The following is an 18,104-nucleotide window of genomic DNA, read 5'->3' on the forward strand; positions in this document are numbered from 1 at the left end:
CATCTTAGAGAGATTGAGCGGTATTGTATGAAGCTCGTGGAAGAGAATAATTTGATATTGTATAACTGTGGGACACAAGAAGAACTGTAAGAGCGGCATGAAAATAGGCAAGTAAAGTGGGGTTGGACTAGTAAAAGTAAATAGAATTTTAAACAAAAAAATTTAAACAATAAAGCACAGTTGATTTTCATCCGTGAAACCCCCCGGGACTCGCTCTTGATGTGGAATTGCCACGACCCAATCCTTCTGATAGATAGATTATATTGCACTATTAATATGAAATGAGGGACGTGATTATTTTTCATAACAGCTTACGCATTGATAATCTCTCAGTGTACAATCTTTCATTACCACCATCATTGTATTCTCTAATTTTTGAGTTGAAAACAAAATTTATCTATTTGTAATCTACTTTTGGAAAGTCTCTTGAGACATTTTATGGGTCTGTTCAATTCGTTGAGGGGTGAGGCAAGCCAACAAGTAACAATTGAGGGGCTATATATGATTTCTCTCTAATGTTGTCGGACACGATAACCACATCAGTAACCAAATCAGAAGACTATTTAAGTCGCATCCTAACGTCAGAATTAAACGTATTTAAGTTTTACAAGATTATGCAGAAATGTCATCACTTCATAGAAAGTTAATACTTCACTTGCTGAAGCAATTACATAACTGCGTCTTTATATTTCACAATTTGACTAAGAATCATCAAACATTGACGCTAGCAACATTGTTGAGTCCGGTTCATGCTGCCTAATGTGGCGTTGCTGATTCCTCATTGTAACTTACTAGTAGACTGGTAGTAAAAAATTATCATTATTAAAAGACCATTATAAGAAGAAACAACATTTGTAGACTAATAATAGGATATTAATAAGATATATAATTAAAATGACACAATTATGTCTTCTCTGAGTACTCCACCATTAACCTTGAAACTGATAAGGAAGAAATCCAATCTCTAAGGCTGAAAACAAACGAAGCATGTCACTACTGCGGTAATGCTGCCGCGTTGATACAAGAGGAACATGAGTATTATCTTCTTCTGATCATATATGATCATATGAGCATCAATTTTAAAAGTTTAAAAAAATATTGTCGTCGTATATACGTCTGACATTTGGAAAACCAGCAACAGTACAACATATAAACATATCGAAGAGTTTGCACTCGGACTGAATAAAGCTGATCAGGCTGCACATTCCAATCTGAGGCGGTACTAACGCCAGCTGGCTGATGCAACGGCTTGGGCCATCACATGTGAATGGTGATTGATTGAGATATGCTACGTCCATGTGACACCATATTATATCCCTGATTCCCTTCCCTACGTCCACATTAAATATAAATCAGATCGAAATAGTTTTCCTATTCATATTAAATATTAATGCTCATTCTTGAAATGAAATTTAAACCATTTAAATTTTAATTTAGATGGTTTAAATTTTAAATATCATTATATAATTTTATATTATATTTATTAAAATAAAAATTGTAAAAATTATAAAATAATTTTAATTTTGAGGATCCAATTTAATTTATAAAATAAATTTAATTCATATTATATTATATTTATAAATTTTTTATTTTTTATCTGATTTATATTTAATTTAGAGAGTCTAATTTGATATACATTAAATTATAAAATTTTGATTTTCACCAGTGTTATAAAAATTCTAATTTTCATCAGTGTTACTCTTTTTTAAGCCAAGACTTGTTTCATCAATCATCACACTTTAAAAAAGTGCATAGAATAAAAGCTTTGAAGCTTCATTTAAGATCTAAGAGCCAATAGGTGATGATTTCAATAATTTTTCTCTCGTATTAATACTTCAGCTGGTCTTTCAGATCCACTAATATCGCTCCGGCGCTACCTTTGCTTTCTTTAAAAAAAAATATTGAAGAAACCACAAGTCTAAGTATCTAACATGAAAACCACCACCCCGCTCTTTGAAAGGAACACGAAGTGCTCCAATTTGTACCAACAACATTAACATATAAACCTTCCAGCGTCTGAGGTATTTTTATCAGGGCATTGCTCGAGATTTGAATTCAAGTAATAAACCCTAACCAGTACCGAAGAATTTTACTAGGCTTCTAGCAACCAAAATGGGCTTTACAATTGCAAGAACGCAATCAAACTGACAGCAATACCAACAACGTTAACGAAAACAAGAAAATAACCCTCTAAATCGAGGAGATCCAAATCGACAAGCTTCTAACAATACTTATCCTACCAAATCTGCACCCAAAATAAAATTAAATAAATAAAACAAAAAAGTCACCCTCCTACGGTATCACCTTGTCGATATTTTGATCACGTTGAAGATCTTTAGGGAGAGCAAGAGCATATAGGATTGTCTCCCTCTTCTTAGGCCGCCACGTGGACTTCTGAGCGCATAAAAATCCATTCTTATTCTTAGAGTAACTAGTGAGGATCTCCCAATGCAAAGTCTTCACCATCCCCTCAATTTCCTTAATCATCACAGAATTGTCGCGAACAAGGAACTTTCCTCCTGGCCTCAGAATCCGATCAACCTCGGTGACGACACCTGTCAAATTACAACTGGACAGGACACCATATACAAGATTTATCAAAACTAGAGAAAACAAATTTGCTATTGATCTAAGAAATAAAGAAGCTCTACCCACCTCTTCTTAAGCTTCGAAAACAGATTATTGGCATGGAGGAGATCATAACTCCTAGGATAAGTGCTGAAAGATTCGCACCAATCATGATATATGCCAAAAAGGCCGCGTTCGTAGATAATAGGAAGAGTGTCAGCCGCGTCTATTGAAACCACATTCATGACCCAAACGTCTAAATCCCTTAAAGCTGCAGCGAAACTGCACGCGAAAAACAGTTAGGCAAGAATCAAAGGCAGGCTGTAGTGACAAGATATCGTGAAAAGGGAAAAGAAAAGAAAAGTCTTGCTTACCCTCCATAGACAGATCTCATATCCATGACATTCCTAACTTTTGACCAATTAACTCCAATCCCATTTAGATAAGACCCGGATACAATATTTTTCCAGTTTTCATAATCAGCGGTAAAATCTTCAGAGGCAGGCTTTCCATAAACTCCAACTTGGGAACTCAACAACCAGTAAGGTGGTTTGGACAGTCTGGCTGGCCATTCCTCTGGCCATTTATATCCACGCTCAGTTGAATTCTCAGGTGCTTTGTGCATGCAAGCCTGTAATGGAACGTTCCTGTCACATTAAAGGTAACAACATCTATTATAAACTGGTTAAATGAACTTTGGCAGATAAAAATTATAATGCAAACATTTTTCATTTCTGGCAGAAGGAAACATGTCTCATTTTTATAGGCATGTAAAAATGTCTCTTATAGTAGTACAAATGTTCCTAACGTTTAAAAAACCAAACAAGAAAAAAAACACCTGACAGTCTGTTTTACAAAGTTTTTTTCTGCTATTGCAACCAACGTATACTTCTTTTACCCCAATTGAGACCCGATCAAAAAACTACAAATATATCATTTAAAGAAAAGAAAATTACCATGCTGCATTAGGATCATCAAAGTCTGGACAGAGACTAGGCTCATCCTCTAAACGTTTCATGTAGCACTCATTAGATTTTGGCTTCCTGTAAATAGCTATACCCACCTTATTCAGTCTATCCCTTTGGATTGACACAACTTCCCAGCACATTCCTTTTGTTAGCACTTTCATGGCTATAAATAAATTAACAAGACAAAAATGTCAGAATAAATACACCTTCAAGCTAAAAGAGGCAGACAAAAGTTATTTTTACCTACCTTCCCATATTTCAACATCTTCAGCTTGCCTCTGATAAACAGGAGTAGCAGACCACAAAAACAAGCCACCAGGTCGCAATACTCGATTCAGCTCCAAGAGAAGCTTACCACCTGCAGTTGCACCAAAGGAAGAAAAATAAGCTTCCTAAATAAAAGCTGTCATGGACTTACCAACATAATTATCTATGCAAGGAAGTAATCCTAAAACTAAATACCGATATAAAGAGGATGAAAAATGCTATTGCTGTACCGAAACATTAAATTTGAATGAACATTCATCTGATTGCCACCATAAGCACATAAGAAGTAATCAAAATAAATGCCTAAATGAAGGTGATTAAGACAATTCTATACAGAAACCTCAAACTTGAATTGATATGAGTTCATCTAATAACTAAAAACAAAAATTAGGGCATTGAAATACCTTCTACATGCCATGGCACTCTACAGCGTGCGCAATGGACAGCATCGAATACTTTTCCAGGGAAGGGAAGCCTCTTTGTGCCCATGACAGCTGATATAGCGGGAACTCCTCTTTCAAGTGCAAATTGTACCTGAGCTTCATGTTCATCCTTTGGCGCAAATGACATAGTGAGTACATCCCTCTCAAAGAGAAAGCCTCCAAAGCTGGCAACACCACATCCAACATCCAATACCACACGTGTGTGTTTCCCCCACTCAACTTCAGGTACAGACTGCATCAAACTTCCTTATAGTTAGCAAAATGCACAAAAACACAAGAAAAAAAACTCAGAACTGTCCATGAAAGAAAGCAAAAAGATTTCTTACCATGATATGTTGCCTATTTTTTCTTATTGTATAAGAAGGTTTTGGAGATTCTATTTTAATATTTTCCTTTATTTTGTCACCACCAAATGTGCCACATATGTATACATAAGGCAGTAAAGGTGTCATTTCATTCTATCAGTTCCCAAAGAAATTCATTGCCTTTTCCACATCTTGTTTACTTAGCATCTGAAATTTTCTGGCTCTAGGAACGATATAAAATTAATAGAAAACATCAAAGAGTATTTCAAAAGGTGATAATAATACCAATGTTTTTCCACAGAGGTAGATAAATAGTCCAGGCTAAAAATTTTCCAAATAAATGGCCATAAAGTCTGTGCATCATGAATACTACAGCACATGATATATAAGGTCAGTTGGGGCATATATCCAGCACTAGCAACTCTGAACCTTTTCTTGTTTTTCCTTTATTTCTTTTACAACTAGATTTCAATTAGAAGATAGATATGAAGAGCAAGAAAGAAAAAGAAAAGAGTTGTGTAATGGGTGAGAAATTCGAGCAACAGATCAAATAAGAGGATGCGCCATTTGTTACTGAGCATGTGATATGGATTTATAGAACATGCAGCAAAATGCACTCCAGGTCTATATTGATGGATATTAACCTTTAAAAATGACAGAGTCAATGTTGACAAGAGACATGAACATGAATATATTACCTGTTGTATAAAGTCAATGTAATGAAGTGCCCCATGCTGGAACTGAGTTCCACCGCCAGGAAAAGTAAGGTACTCGCCAGCCATTTTTACCCAATTCTGGTGACCCTTGTATTGCGCAAGCATCGTATGCGGAACATTGTGATACCATATCTGCAGGAGCAGAACTTATTATTTCAGGGAGGTGTAAACAACCAAATAGAGAACAACAATGAACTAGGATTTGAGTAAATCCTGGCGCCCTTAAATTCAATGGGCAAAGTGCGTAGAATATGGGTGAACCCACAATTGAGGGGAGCTTATAACTTAATAGGAGAGTATGCCGTCAAACAAAATGATAAAACTGGCATATTAGTAAATTTATACCTTATCTCTGCTTCTAGGCCACTCAATCGGAGTTCTATATCCTTCAGGAAGAGGAACAAGGCAGGTAGGAGATTCTGCAGGACAATGTCTTTCTCGATGTTCATAGTGCTTGGTAGTCCGGAGATTTCTAATTGCTTGCCAATTGTCAAGGCATGGGATGAAGTCAGGACCAGAAGTGACATTGCAAAGTTTCCAATTGTATACACTAGAAGGCTGCTTAGATAAATTTTGAGACTCTTTTACACTCTTTGACTCTGATGCCTGAGTTGAAAAGGACCCAATTCTAGTGGTACTTTCATTCAAAAGTTCTGACTGCACTCCAGAAGGGTACACTGCCTTTGAACTCTGGCTCTGCACATAATCATCTGTTTTCTTCTCACTAGAACTTTCATCAGACTCATTGTTAGTCCTTTGTTCTACCTTCTCTTCTATCTTACTATCTGTTGTTTCACTTGGACCATATGATTGATTTTCATTTCCATCTGAATTGAACTTTCTATTATCAATAGAATCAGACTTATTCTCACCCTCATAGGAATCAGATTTCTTTTTAACTGTATTATCTTCAGCCTCTTCCATATTAGAAGTTTCCTTCTTATCTTTGTTGCTCACTGTGTATTCAGGGACATTAGAATTACTTTTAGAGACATCATCAACCATGGTTGTATCCACAGGCAAATCACTTTGATCATCTCGAAATTGTTGAGAATTGCCCTTGTTTCTGTCATTCACCTGTTTTTCAACCTCAGTCTTTTCGCTTACTTCATTCTTACTCTCATGAGTCGAATCTGCATTTTGGACAGGAACTACAGAGGATGATGTCATCATCCAAACTCCAACCAAGCATAAAGCCACAAACACAACAGTCACCGTCGACCAGTAACTTGATGATGATCTTCTATTGTCTATTCTCAAATATTTCCCCGAAGCCATTTGGAGTGCACTTATTCACTGATAATTTAGACCTAATCATGAAGAAAACATCAATTAAACACCTCTCACATTGTAGGCTCAACTGCAGGCATCACTTGGTTGTGAAAAATTTACACAATTAGCTGGCAAAGTGGTAAAAGAACATCACATGAAGTGCATTCAATAAGATTTGCATCAGATTTGCTTGAACAGAGACTCAAATAAGATCAAACACATAATGTTTTTAAATCTGAGATGGCTTGCTCTTCAGCTTGGCATAACATACGAATAATCTTATAATATCATTATATTAAAAGGTAGGTCTGAAAGATTTGCATCTCCCACAGAATGCTGTGGCTTTTCAAAAGTTATGTTGTAGAATTTCAGGCGTTGTGGAAGAACATATTGAATGTTGTTTGGAAGAAACGTTATGGAAAACTACAGCAAACTACTTTTTGCATTTTTGATTAATAATGACTTAGAGTAGATAATGTTAAAAACCGCCCTCGGTATCAAAGTTACTTAATGTATATATATTAATTGGTTGAAAAGATATGGTTTAAAATATGGTCAGGATCATAGTTAGAATTAGAATTTAGAAGAAATCAAAGTTTTTTCCCGTCAGGTCAACAGAAAGTGTAGCTTTTAAGTTGTTCTGGAATAAAACATGTTTAAAAATAAAAAAAGAAAAGAAAAGAAAGGACATTGTTTCGACGTTTATTGTCAATAAGCACTCTAACCCAAACGCCTCATAAATTAATTCCGTACAATTATTAAAAAAAAAAAACTAAAATTCGACGGAGATGCTGGAATCAAGCTTAGATACGAAGTCATCACGGAAACGTGATGAACTTTACAGATGAAACAATTTGCGAGTAGGGTAAGAAATTTCAGTTGGAAACGACAACAAGGATATACAAACGGCTCGAAAGAAAGTTTAACAGAGGCACCAACCTTATGCCGAAATGTCCACTATAGGTAGGATGTAAGACACATGAGAATCAACTCCAAAAAAAAATTAGAAAGACAGGACCAGTACCACATTGTATACCAACAGAAAATAAAAGTGTAAAAAAGTCCAATTCGGAGCACCAAAGCAGAGTTTAAACCAAGATATAGACATGACAAAGAAAAGAACAAAAGAAAAGCAAGATTAAATGACAACAGAAAAAGAAAAAAGAAAGGAAAGGCAAGCAAACAAGATAAGCGAGAAGTGAAGAAACAGAGGAAGAGAAAAAAGACTCCCACGAACCTTGGGTTGCTGGGTAGCACGCAGATGAATCCAAGTAGGATGAGAAACGGCAACGGCCGCTATATCTCCATTGCAAAGGATGCAAAGAGAGAAGGATATGAAAGGAAAGGATAGGCAGGAAACACGGGAAGGAACAGACAAAATGGCTGGGAAGATATGCGATTTTATAGCAAGAAGTAATTGCACCATATATGGTTGCGGGTAAGGACATAAAAAATGATACTCCAAAATACAAGCTTGAAATGGATGAGAGAGAGATGGAGGTGCGAGCGTACCTCTGCGACTGAAATTGAAAGTGGGACAATGAGAGAGAAGCGGCCCCCGTAAAGGAAAACCGAGGGTGCGGGTAAAATATTAGGGAACAGTAATTTTGCTCATCGTTCCGTCTTTGATTCTTCAGGGTTATGCAATAAGAGAGTTTTCTAATTTTTAAACATTTAAATAAGAATGACTTTTTTAGTACATGGACTAGAATTTTTTTGTCAACCAATGTCCTCGGATTCTCACTGCTGAAAGACACTACTGAAGAATATTAGAAGTCGCACTTGATTCACGTTAAAAATAGATTTCTCTGGTATTGTTTAAATAAGATGTAACCTGCCGACCACTGCCAGACCGAAGACGTCCTTATGAACAAGTATAAAATCAAGTGCGATCGTGTGATGGTGTGTTTAGTAAAGAAGAAGGAAGATTGTGTGATAGCGTGATTTCATATCATACCAGGATCGTTCTACTTCAAAACAAATTGGTGACTTCGTTGGAGGTATGTTTGATCGTTAACGTTGTTATGCCCAACAAAATTATACTTGTAGAAATCAAAACAAGTTGTTTACTGAACATGGTATTGTCAGATTAACTTTCTTCGGTGGCGCAAAAAGGGGAGGGAAATCACTTTCTTTTCATTTGATGGGTTCGGTCGTATTGGTAATGGCCCAAAAAAATCCGTCCTGTCTCGATCTGTCTTTTTGAATCTCGATGTTGACTACGGCAAACGACAAAGTAACGAGATTAGCCCCAACTTTTAACATTTAGACCCGAACCGAAATGTTAAGTGCTGCACCCGTGAGCCGTGACCTGAGGGGCCGGGCCACCCATGACAACAACTGCTTCAAGGGACACCACACCGTCGTTCATGAAATTAGGGCTGTGCAAAAGTTTTTCAGTCTTGTCTGATTCAATCCAACTCGAGATGGTTTCAGTCTTGTTGGTGTATAGTCACTGGTCCTTCAGAACCAAAAAAACTAAAAAGACCAGACTATTTTTTCAGGTTGGACTGGACAAGAGACCAGGCATCCGGACCACTGTCCGTCAGTCTATAATTTTTTTATTATAATTATAATTAATTATTTTTGACAAATGTTAAAGTGTAATTGATGCTAAGGAGATGATTGCATAAAGATATTAGTTTGTTTCTAATTGTTATTGTAATATAGTGTTATTAAATTTTGTTAAGTACTGTTTTGTTAAAGTTTATAAATTTAAATAATTAGACTATAACAAAAATATTTTTTTTCTTATTGTTAGAAATTATTATGGATTTATTATTATTATGTTTTTACTATCTTAATTGAGTTTATTTATTGGATGGGTTATTGCCTCTCATGGAATAAAAAGAGGGAAAAAAACTAAGTGAGTATTGGACTGACACCAGTCCTCCTTTAATCTTCGGGTTATCACTGAATAAGACTGGACTATGAGTTGCCTAACCCAATTTTTTTCATGAAAGAGACCAGACTTTAGGTTAGGGTGAAATCCAATACCATCCTGTCTTTTGTGCAGCGATACATGAAATGCCGTCGTTGGATTTATTCCTCACGTGTCCCCACATGTGATGTGGATTTAGGGCCCGGTGATTCAGGGTACATACCCTACATTTCTATTTATTAATTATAGACTGAATAGCTTTGTCCAGAGTTTTTGACTTTTAAAATTGACCGTGATTCTTATAAATAATTTTTAGAAAAATTCTATCATTAATCCATGTAGCTTCGTCAATTTTTTTTAATTTATTTAACATTTTCAAGCTTTATAATTTTAAAAAATTTTGGTGACCCTTTTTTTTAAGTTTTATAATTTTAATTTTTTAATATTTTTAATCTATATAAAATTTAAAAAAAAATTTCAAAAATTAAAAGTAGAAATAGATTTAGGGGGCTAGCAGGGGTGTTGACCCCCCACAAATACTCATCTCTTTATAAAAATTTATTATTGTGTTTTATAAATTGATTAAAAAAATTGTGTACATAAATCTTGCCCCCCCTTAAGTTGAAGTGAAAAATTGGCCACCAAAAAATAATCCCAGATCAAAAATTATATTTTTTTCATTATTTTTACCAACAGATTTTTTTATGAATTTTATTTTATACATATGGATAGATAAATATGTTCTTGGACGTTGAATTATACTGAAATAATAATGAGAATGGATAGAAATTTCAAAGTTAGACTTTTGGGATTTACAATACGGAATCTCAAGAACCCAACAGGGATTCAAGTGCAAAGGACATAAACGCGGGTGAGTTGGACGAAATGATGGACATGCACGAAACCACCAAGCTTGCGTCTCAGGCATTCACATGGCGGGAGCTTCACTTGCATCAATGATCAATCAAATTGCCTTTGAATTGGTCATTTAAACACTTCGTACTTTGTCATTATAATTCCTGCCATCGGCTTTAATTTTAAATATTGAAACGGCAAAAGTTATATGTTTAATCTTATATATTTAATGTATTTTTATTTTATCAATCAAATTAAAACAGTGGATTTTAATATGTTAATATGATATTAATAACAATTGAAAATGATATTAATAAATTTTTTTGTTATGGATTGAATGATCTATAGATAATATATATGTTTTAATTTAATTAAAAATAAATATTTTAAATATATAAGGTAAATATATAAATTTTTCCTAAATTAAAAATGCTTTAACCGCTACTAGTAGAATTTTCCTTGTTGTAAGCCTTTTGCTGCCTTTCAATTAGGCTGCAGGTAAAGAAACTGGTTACTTTTTCGTCAGCCAAAAGAAAAAAGTTACTTTTTCAGTCAATTTATAAATCAAATTTTTATATTTATATGTTAAATTTCTTATAAGTGAAGGAGACTTGTAATAGTTTTTTTTTTTTGGTCTATAACTTACATGTAAAATGCGTGATATTTTTTATGCAGAACACGAAAATTATGAATACAAACAAAGAAGACGAATGAGAAGTTAAGCTCTTGATGGCTCGAAGAATTAGCTACCCCAGATCCAATCAAATAGGCAGATTAAAAACTCTATATTGAGTTTAACCATTGATTGCAGCTATTTTAATGATAAAAATACTAAGACAAGGGAAAATCTCAATTTAACATAAACTTTAAGGTTAATTACAACAAAGCACTACTTTAAAACCCAGACAGCTAGAATAGTTAAACAATCACCCAGAGCAAAAAACAATTTAATTCAATCATTTAGCCTATTTTAATAGTTGATTCGGTTAGCTCATTTTGATCAAATAAAAAATCAAGACCCAGAACGGTTAAATTGCTTTAGCTCCTTTTTTTAATACGTGTGTGTATAAATTATTATTTTTATTTAATTATTATGTTAATAATTTAACCACTATCTAACTAATTAACCCATGAGACTTACAACCAACTGATATTTTTTGTTCATTATCTAGTCCAATTTTTAAAACATTGTTTATTAGAAAAGCAGAAAGTTGATCTACGAAATTCACTGAAGGTGCTGAAAATGCCTATTTGAAGTTCCAAGTAGCCATTCTGTTATTTTCTGGTCAAGGAAAATACAAAGGAAGCAAAGGTGACAAATAAAGAAATTAGTAACCTTTTCAGTGAATTTATAAATCAGATTTTTACATTTATATATTAAACTGAAAAAAAAACTTAAGGTGTTTGTTTTTAATTTAATTAAATAAAAACATGTATATCTATTGCATATTATTTAGTCTATAATAAAATCTTGTTATTAGTATTATCAACATAATAAAATCTATATGTCTTAATTTGATTGGATGAAAGTATATTAAATATATAAAAGTAAGTCTTATCCCACTAAATTTTAGTATCTATAAGTGAAAGAGTAAATTTTTTTTTAATCTATAACCTATATGTAAAATGTGTAATATTTTTTATGCAAACTATGAAAATCATGAATATATAAAAAAAATAGAACATATAAAAAAATAATATTATTAATCACGAGTGAGGCGGGCAGTATATATACTGCACATTTTTATTAAAGAAACCAACAAAATTTGTGTTTGTAGGTCCGTCCCTATATCAACAAATTAAACATGTAGGAGGACTTTTACATACATGGGAAGTATTTTTTTTAATCTCCTAATTTTAATATCATTAGTTTTAAATAATTTTTTTGTGTTAATTATTGTTATTTTAAAAAATAAATTTCATATGTCAATTTTTTAGAATGTTTTGCTAATATTGAGAAGTTTAATGTAAAATTTTTGTGCAATAAAATTAACGATATTAAGGTTAAAAGGCTGAATAAATTTTACAAAATTAAAGAATTAAAATAAAATATTATATAAAATTAAAAGATTAAACATATGCTTTAGCTAACAAAAAGTTGATATATGTTTTTTTTCCACACGTTTTATGAAAAATCTGAAAGATATTTTCATGGATTATAAATAATGTAATTCATTATAATAATAATAATAATAATATAGAAGACAAATGTGCATGTCAAGTGCAAAACAACTTTAATACAAATTTCTTATACGACTAAAATTAAACTCCATACAAAATAAAATTACTATTAAATCTTCTAATTTACCCTACAAAAGGACTAAAACCTACGTTTAAGAAGACAGTAATTTGCATGGAAAGGAAATTAAGTTCCATTTCTCTAAAGCGAATCGCGGAAGTACGTTGGAAACCAGAAAAAAATGGAAGGTTTTAATTTTGATAGTAATTTTTATCTTGAATACATAAATAAATGATTATAAAATGTGATTGAACATGAAAAAATTAAAATAACTACTAAAATCTCAGGACAGTTTCATATAGTGAAAACTTCATCGAAGATAAATTATCGATGAAAACAGTGATCACGTCCGAATTCCTTCTTGCATTATCAGTTACGCAACAAACTTTTAATACATCGGCGAGATATTTGATCATTTCAATAGATGCAAATAAATAAATAATCAGATCATGGCCTTGATCATTTCACTGCATGACCAACATATATTCCTGCTGATCAATAGGTCAAATTTTAATCGGCATGCCTGTTGCCTGATGAATCTGGACGCTCCGACGTTTACAAGAGAACCAGCCAACAAGGTGCATTCAGTTCTTCTCCTTCCGGCTAATTCCTTTTCCACTTATATGCTATGGATCGTTCTGTGATTACGAAAGCGGATTTACCTAAACTGAACCACCAACAAAACGATCAGGAGGCTACAAAAAAAATTCTGGCATTCACGCTTCTTAAATGTCTGGTCAAAGGAAAAAAAGCTTCTTAAATGTACATAGTCTTGTAGTTAATGTCGCATTTCCAAATTTCTAGCTCGTGGATGCGATTTTTAACCTTCATTGGTTTGAATTTTAGATTTTGTTCCAATCAGATGGCCACGACTATATATATTGTTTAATCTCGTCAGAATGCAAGAACAGAACAGAAACTTATTGCGCTACAGAAGTATGCTGATTAGAAATGTTTGCTATTAAATTTTCACTGAATTTATAATCAAGCTCCGGAAGGACCAGAAGAGCATCTAATGGTGATATTTCGTGGTGGCACTGATGAGCATTTTCTAGATTGCAAATACCAGTGGGTGCTGATGCAGTGGCAGAGATGACAGGAGCAGATATTTATGGCTTGAGAGGGAGGCTTATTTCTCTAGCTCTGGTTGCTCTTGTCCTTATCATCACGTTTCAGTGGACATATAAAAATCCATTCGCCAGAACGTCTCTGTCAGCCCAAGAGTGGTATAATATGCCTTCTGCAGGTTTGCCTTCAGGTTGGATTTGATCGCTACATGGGCACTTAATTTAATTGTTCATCCACTTTTGTTTTAAATAGGAAAAATATATATATTTGGAGGAGATACAAAACATGAGGATCATTAAGTGATCCTCCCTAATTCTTATAAGACAGAAAAATATTCCCTGCACCCGGAAATATATCTATATGCGCTAGTGGAATTCCTTCGAATAGTATGGATATCTGTTGCTTATATGTAAAGAAACTGTATCTATCTTGTGGAGAATGCTTACCTGGAGAGGCAGGAGAGCACAGACCTACACACTCCTACTCAACAACACATCAGGAAGGTTATTTCAGGCTCGTAACAAAACTTTTGCTAATTCTGTTGGCATTCAGTGATTTATAGAACGAAACACAATTTATAGAATAACCAGCGTCCTCGGACTTTCTTGTATCAATGAAGATGTTTATAAAAATTTGTTCATTGCATGAGTATGTATATGCTTATACTTTCCAAATTGACAACAAGGATTCAAAACTGCTATCATTCTTTCGCTTAGGATTGCTTGATGAAGCCCCAAATAATGCAATCAAAACTGCAAATTTGACAAAAGGTGAAGAAAGCTCTGCAAGTTCCGTCACAGAATTTGAAACTATTAACTTCGCTGAGAATGTTCTATAATACTACCGTTGCTTAGGATTGCCAGCTGAAGCCCCTGATAATCAAATGGGAACTGCAAAGCGTGCTCAGGGTGAAGAAAAATCTTCAAGTTCCGTCATCGATGTTGAAACCAAAGATCAACTTGATAATGTCAGTGCAGCAGTGGTGCCTATAGATTTTATAACAGCGGAATCTCCTCAAGTGCAACACGCTCGAAATATTTCCAGCGGCCAGGGTAGGTTCTTTTTATTACTTTTCAATTATTATAACGAACATTTGGAGGTCGCTGCATGAAGGGGTTTCTGTATCATTTGCAATTTACCTGTATTGGTCATTTATGCAAAAATAATTTCTGACAATGTACGTAGTTGGGATTGAATATTTGGCTATTTAAATTATTAGTAATGGCATAAATAGAACATCAAGTTGCCGAGGATTTAATTACATATTACTCTTTCGAAGATTTTCTTATTATTTAACTCCTTGTTGTGTTGGTATGCTGTTTCCTTGTCTGACTTCCTTTTTGTGTTGGTGTGTTGTTTCCTTGTCTGACTGTGTAGCAAGTTTGATATATTTTGTCTCTCTCTTTCTTAATTGAGCATTAAGTATCACTTCACTGTCACGTATTTTGTAAAAGACCTCCGCGAATTTTGATTCCTTTTAGCGACAAGCAAAGCGCGCAGTTCATCTACTTGATGTAATTTTGTTCCTCTATATATTGAACTAAAACTAACTCTATGAGTATTTTTATTTTTGAGATGCCAAAAGGACCAAAAAAAGGAAAAGCTTTTGGTGAGAATCATTTTGTATACCTTTCCAGAAACAAGAAACGAATACATAAGCATGGCCAATTTTCTGAGTGCTCCAAGCTGAAGCCCCCGGAAATCAACAAAATATTCTGCACTGCACAATTATTTCACATACCTGTGTATTGATTGAATCTGAATGTCATCACCTGTGCAGTCTGTAATTACGCCAAGGGTAGATGGATTGCAGACAGCAGGAGACCATTGTATTCTGGGTTTGGATGTAAACAGTGGTTGTCAACAATGTGGGCATGTAGAGTGACTCAGAGACCAGATTTCTCATATGAGGGATTCCGCTGGCAACCTCAAAATTGTGATATGCCAGAGTTCGACCGATCTGCATTCTTGAGAAAGTAGGTATAGTCATTTATTTCCCCGATCTAGTAGTTGTATATAGCTCAACAACATTAAGATATGGCTGTGTCCATGAATACCAATTTGTAATTGCTTTTTTTTTTTTTTAATTGTACTTACTGTTAGTTCGATCTCTAGAATGCAGGACAAAACAATTGCATTCATAGGAGATTCATTGGGGCGGCAACAATTTCAATCTCTGATGTGTATGGCCTCTGGGGGCAAACCGAGCCCTGAAGTTAAGAATGTAGGATATGAGTATGGTCTTGTTAAGCGCCGGGGATCTAGTCGCCCTGATGGCTGGGCTTACAGATTCCCCAAGACTAACACCACAATTCTGTATTATTGGTCATCCACCCTTTGTGATCTGCAACCCCTAAATATCAGTGACCCCTTCACCAATGTTGCCATGCATTTAGACCGCCCTCCAGACTTCATGACTCGTTTCCTTCATCACTTTGATGTTTTGATTCTCAATACAGGCCACCACTGGAACCCTGGGAAGCTTAATTCAAACAGGTGGGTTATATATGTTAATGGAAAGCCAAATGAGATGAAAAGCTAGCACAAATGGAAAATGCCAAGAACTTCACAGTCTTTAGTGTTGTGAAATGGCTTGATTCGCAACTCCCATCACATCCCGGACTCAGAGCTTTCTTGAGGACTGTATCACCCAGGCATTTCTTCAATGGGGATTGGAACACTGGAGGTAGCTGTGACAATAACATCCCATTATCTCACGGAAGTGAGGTTGGACAAGAAGGATCAATGGATGTAACCATCGAGGGTGCGCTAAAGGGTAGAAAGATTAGAATACTGGATATAACTGCTATTTCACAATTGAGGGATGAGGCTCACGTCTCGCGTTACAGTACGAGAGGAATCCTCAATGCAAGCGATTGCTTGCACTGGTGCTTGCCCGGAATTCCAGATACGTGGAATGAGATCCTTGTTGCTCAGATATAGGCCCACAACCTAAGCCCACCGGCCCAAACAAAACAGAGAGAGAGAGAGGGTATTATACCCAAAAAATAATACTTTTTTTTTTTTATGATCAATTCCATCGTATTTAGTATACGTCATATTTATTTTCTATTTTTTAAAAATTTGGTGGTACTTTGCAATGTAAAAAAATTTAAAATAAGTGGCAATTTATGATTTATAAAAAATGTAACTTGTCAATTTTTTAAAATTATTAGAACATTTTAAAATTTAAAGTATGAAATAAAATTTAAATAAAAATGTAAATATTTTTGAAATTAAATAAAATGATGATGATGATTTTATGATACACTCTTCATTAATTTTTTTATTTAAAATTTAAGATATGATAGTATGATATGAAACTCATGCTGGCATAGAACGCCAGTGGGCCTCATGAGAGACAACATTTGGTCATTGTCAGTTCATGCACAATAATACATGGAGTTGGATTTTCTCTTGTGTACCAAAAAAAAAAAAGCAGCGGAGGGATGAGTATGGATTTAAATTATTAAAAATATAAATTTAATTTAACCAATTTAAAATTTACAGTGGAAAGACAGTGAGAAAAAATAAAATAAAAGTGAGAAACCCACCTCGTAATACATAGGGCATACGTCACGACTGCATGAGTCACATGAATTATAAATGATCCCAAAATTTCAAAGTTTTTACATAGTTTAATTACCTTTTTGACTTGATGATGCAGGGGGAAAGTAAAGTCAATCGGTTCACTTTCTGTGTGTTAATTCTATGCATTTTTCACCCACGTTATATATCTCTGTCCAGAACCCAAATTGTTAACGTGGGGTCCTCTTCAGAATATCACGTACCTCGAACGTTCTATACTAATAACACCTTCTTGCTCCGATCTCACCCAACCACACTATATATACATCAATCGCAGTGCAATAATTTCATCATCGGATCATCACAAAGGGCAATGGCGGATACCAAATTGAGAGGTTCTTTGCAGCGCCACAATGGAGAAGAGAACGAAGAAGAGAAGTTGGAGTGATAGAGAAAGAGTAATGCCGCCTTCGAGAGAGTATCAAGCGTCGCATCTTTTCTCGTATCCTCCAAAAAGTGACTGTTATCCTTGACGAAATGTTTCACTTCGTCACTTGATCATGGCTTGCTTTATGCCCCAACCCTTCAAGCATTGATTATAGTTCATGTGTACGCATGGTGTGATGGTATTGATACTAATGAGAGCTGAGCTGGGTTCTAAGTTCGTTGCTGCTTAAGATAAGTTTGTGTTCAATTACAGTTTAGACACAGGTCGAGTTGTCGAGAGGAGCTTATGTTAGATATAGTTATTATTGTTAAGCTTAGCCACGTTACACCAGTTACGTAGTTGATAAGACACTTTGTTATGAAAGGTTGGCCTTAAACATCCCTATAACATGTATCATCCGTCTGTGAATCATTCTCCGCTTCCTATCTACTTCCTCTCTGATAGCGTTGTTCTTCTATTAATGGCAGCATTGATTCCTTATATATAGCATGCTCTAATTCGATCGTTATCGTATATTATTTTTGGCTCTTTCAGTATTTTATTTAT

The 18,104-nt window shown here is 34.5% G+C and overlaps 2 protein-coding genes and 1 long non-coding RNA gene across 3 annotated transcripts; 1 reads left to right on the forward strand and 2 right to left on the reverse strand.

The window, feature by feature from the left end:
* Positions 1 to 2,063: 2,063 nt before the first annotated feature.
* Positions 2,064 to 8,071, reverse strand: LOC129319230 (probable methyltransferase PMT26). The gene is made up of 9 exons (XM_054964230.1): positions 7,777 to 8,071; positions 5,613 to 6,577; positions 5,250 to 5,399; positions 4,208 to 4,478; positions 3,784 to 3,894; positions 3,525 to 3,699; positions 2,943 to 3,215; positions 2,656 to 2,850; positions 2,064 to 2,569 (listed from the first exon to the last, which is right to left on the reverse strand). The coding sequence occupies exons 2-9, from the start codon at positions 6,543 to 6,545 to the stop codon at positions 2,293 to 2,295; spliced, it is 2,385 nt and encodes a 794-aa protein (XP_054820205.1). The 5' UTR covers positions 6,546 to 6,577; positions 7,777 to 8,071; the 3' UTR covers positions 2,064 to 2,292.
* Positions 8,072 to 13,042: 4,971 nt separating this feature from the next.
* On the reverse strand, positions 13,043 to 15,884 carry LOC129321049 (uncharacterized). The gene is made up of 3 exons (XR_008595889.1): positions 15,680 to 15,884; positions 15,212 to 15,549; positions 13,043 to 13,181 (listed from the first exon to the last, which is right to left on the reverse strand). It is a non-coding gene; the product is annotated as an uncharacterized LOC129321049 (long non-coding RNA).
* On the forward strand, positions 13,506 to 16,585 carry LOC129321048 (protein trichome birefringence-like 14). The gene is given in 6 exon segments (XM_054966774.1): positions 13,506 to 13,772; positions 14,299 to 14,352; positions 14,437 to 14,634; positions 15,363 to 15,558; positions 15,698 to 16,110; positions 16,113 to 16,585. Coding segments are annotated over 6 exon segments (1,440 nt in total). The 5' UTR covers positions 13,506 to 13,606; the 3' UTR covers positions 16,526 to 16,585.
* Positions 16,586 to 18,104: the final 1,519 nt, after the last annotated feature.

This window comes from Prosopis cineraria, unplaced genomic scaffold (genome assembly GCF_029017545.1).
Source record: "Prosopis cineraria cultivar Desert tree isolate PC_DT_omini unplaced genomic scaffold, ASM2901754v1 PC9, whole genome shotgun sequence".
In the NCBI taxonomy this organism is placed as follows: domain Eukaryota; kingdom Viridiplantae; phylum Streptophyta; class Magnoliopsida; order Fabales; family Fabaceae; genus Prosopis; species Prosopis cineraria.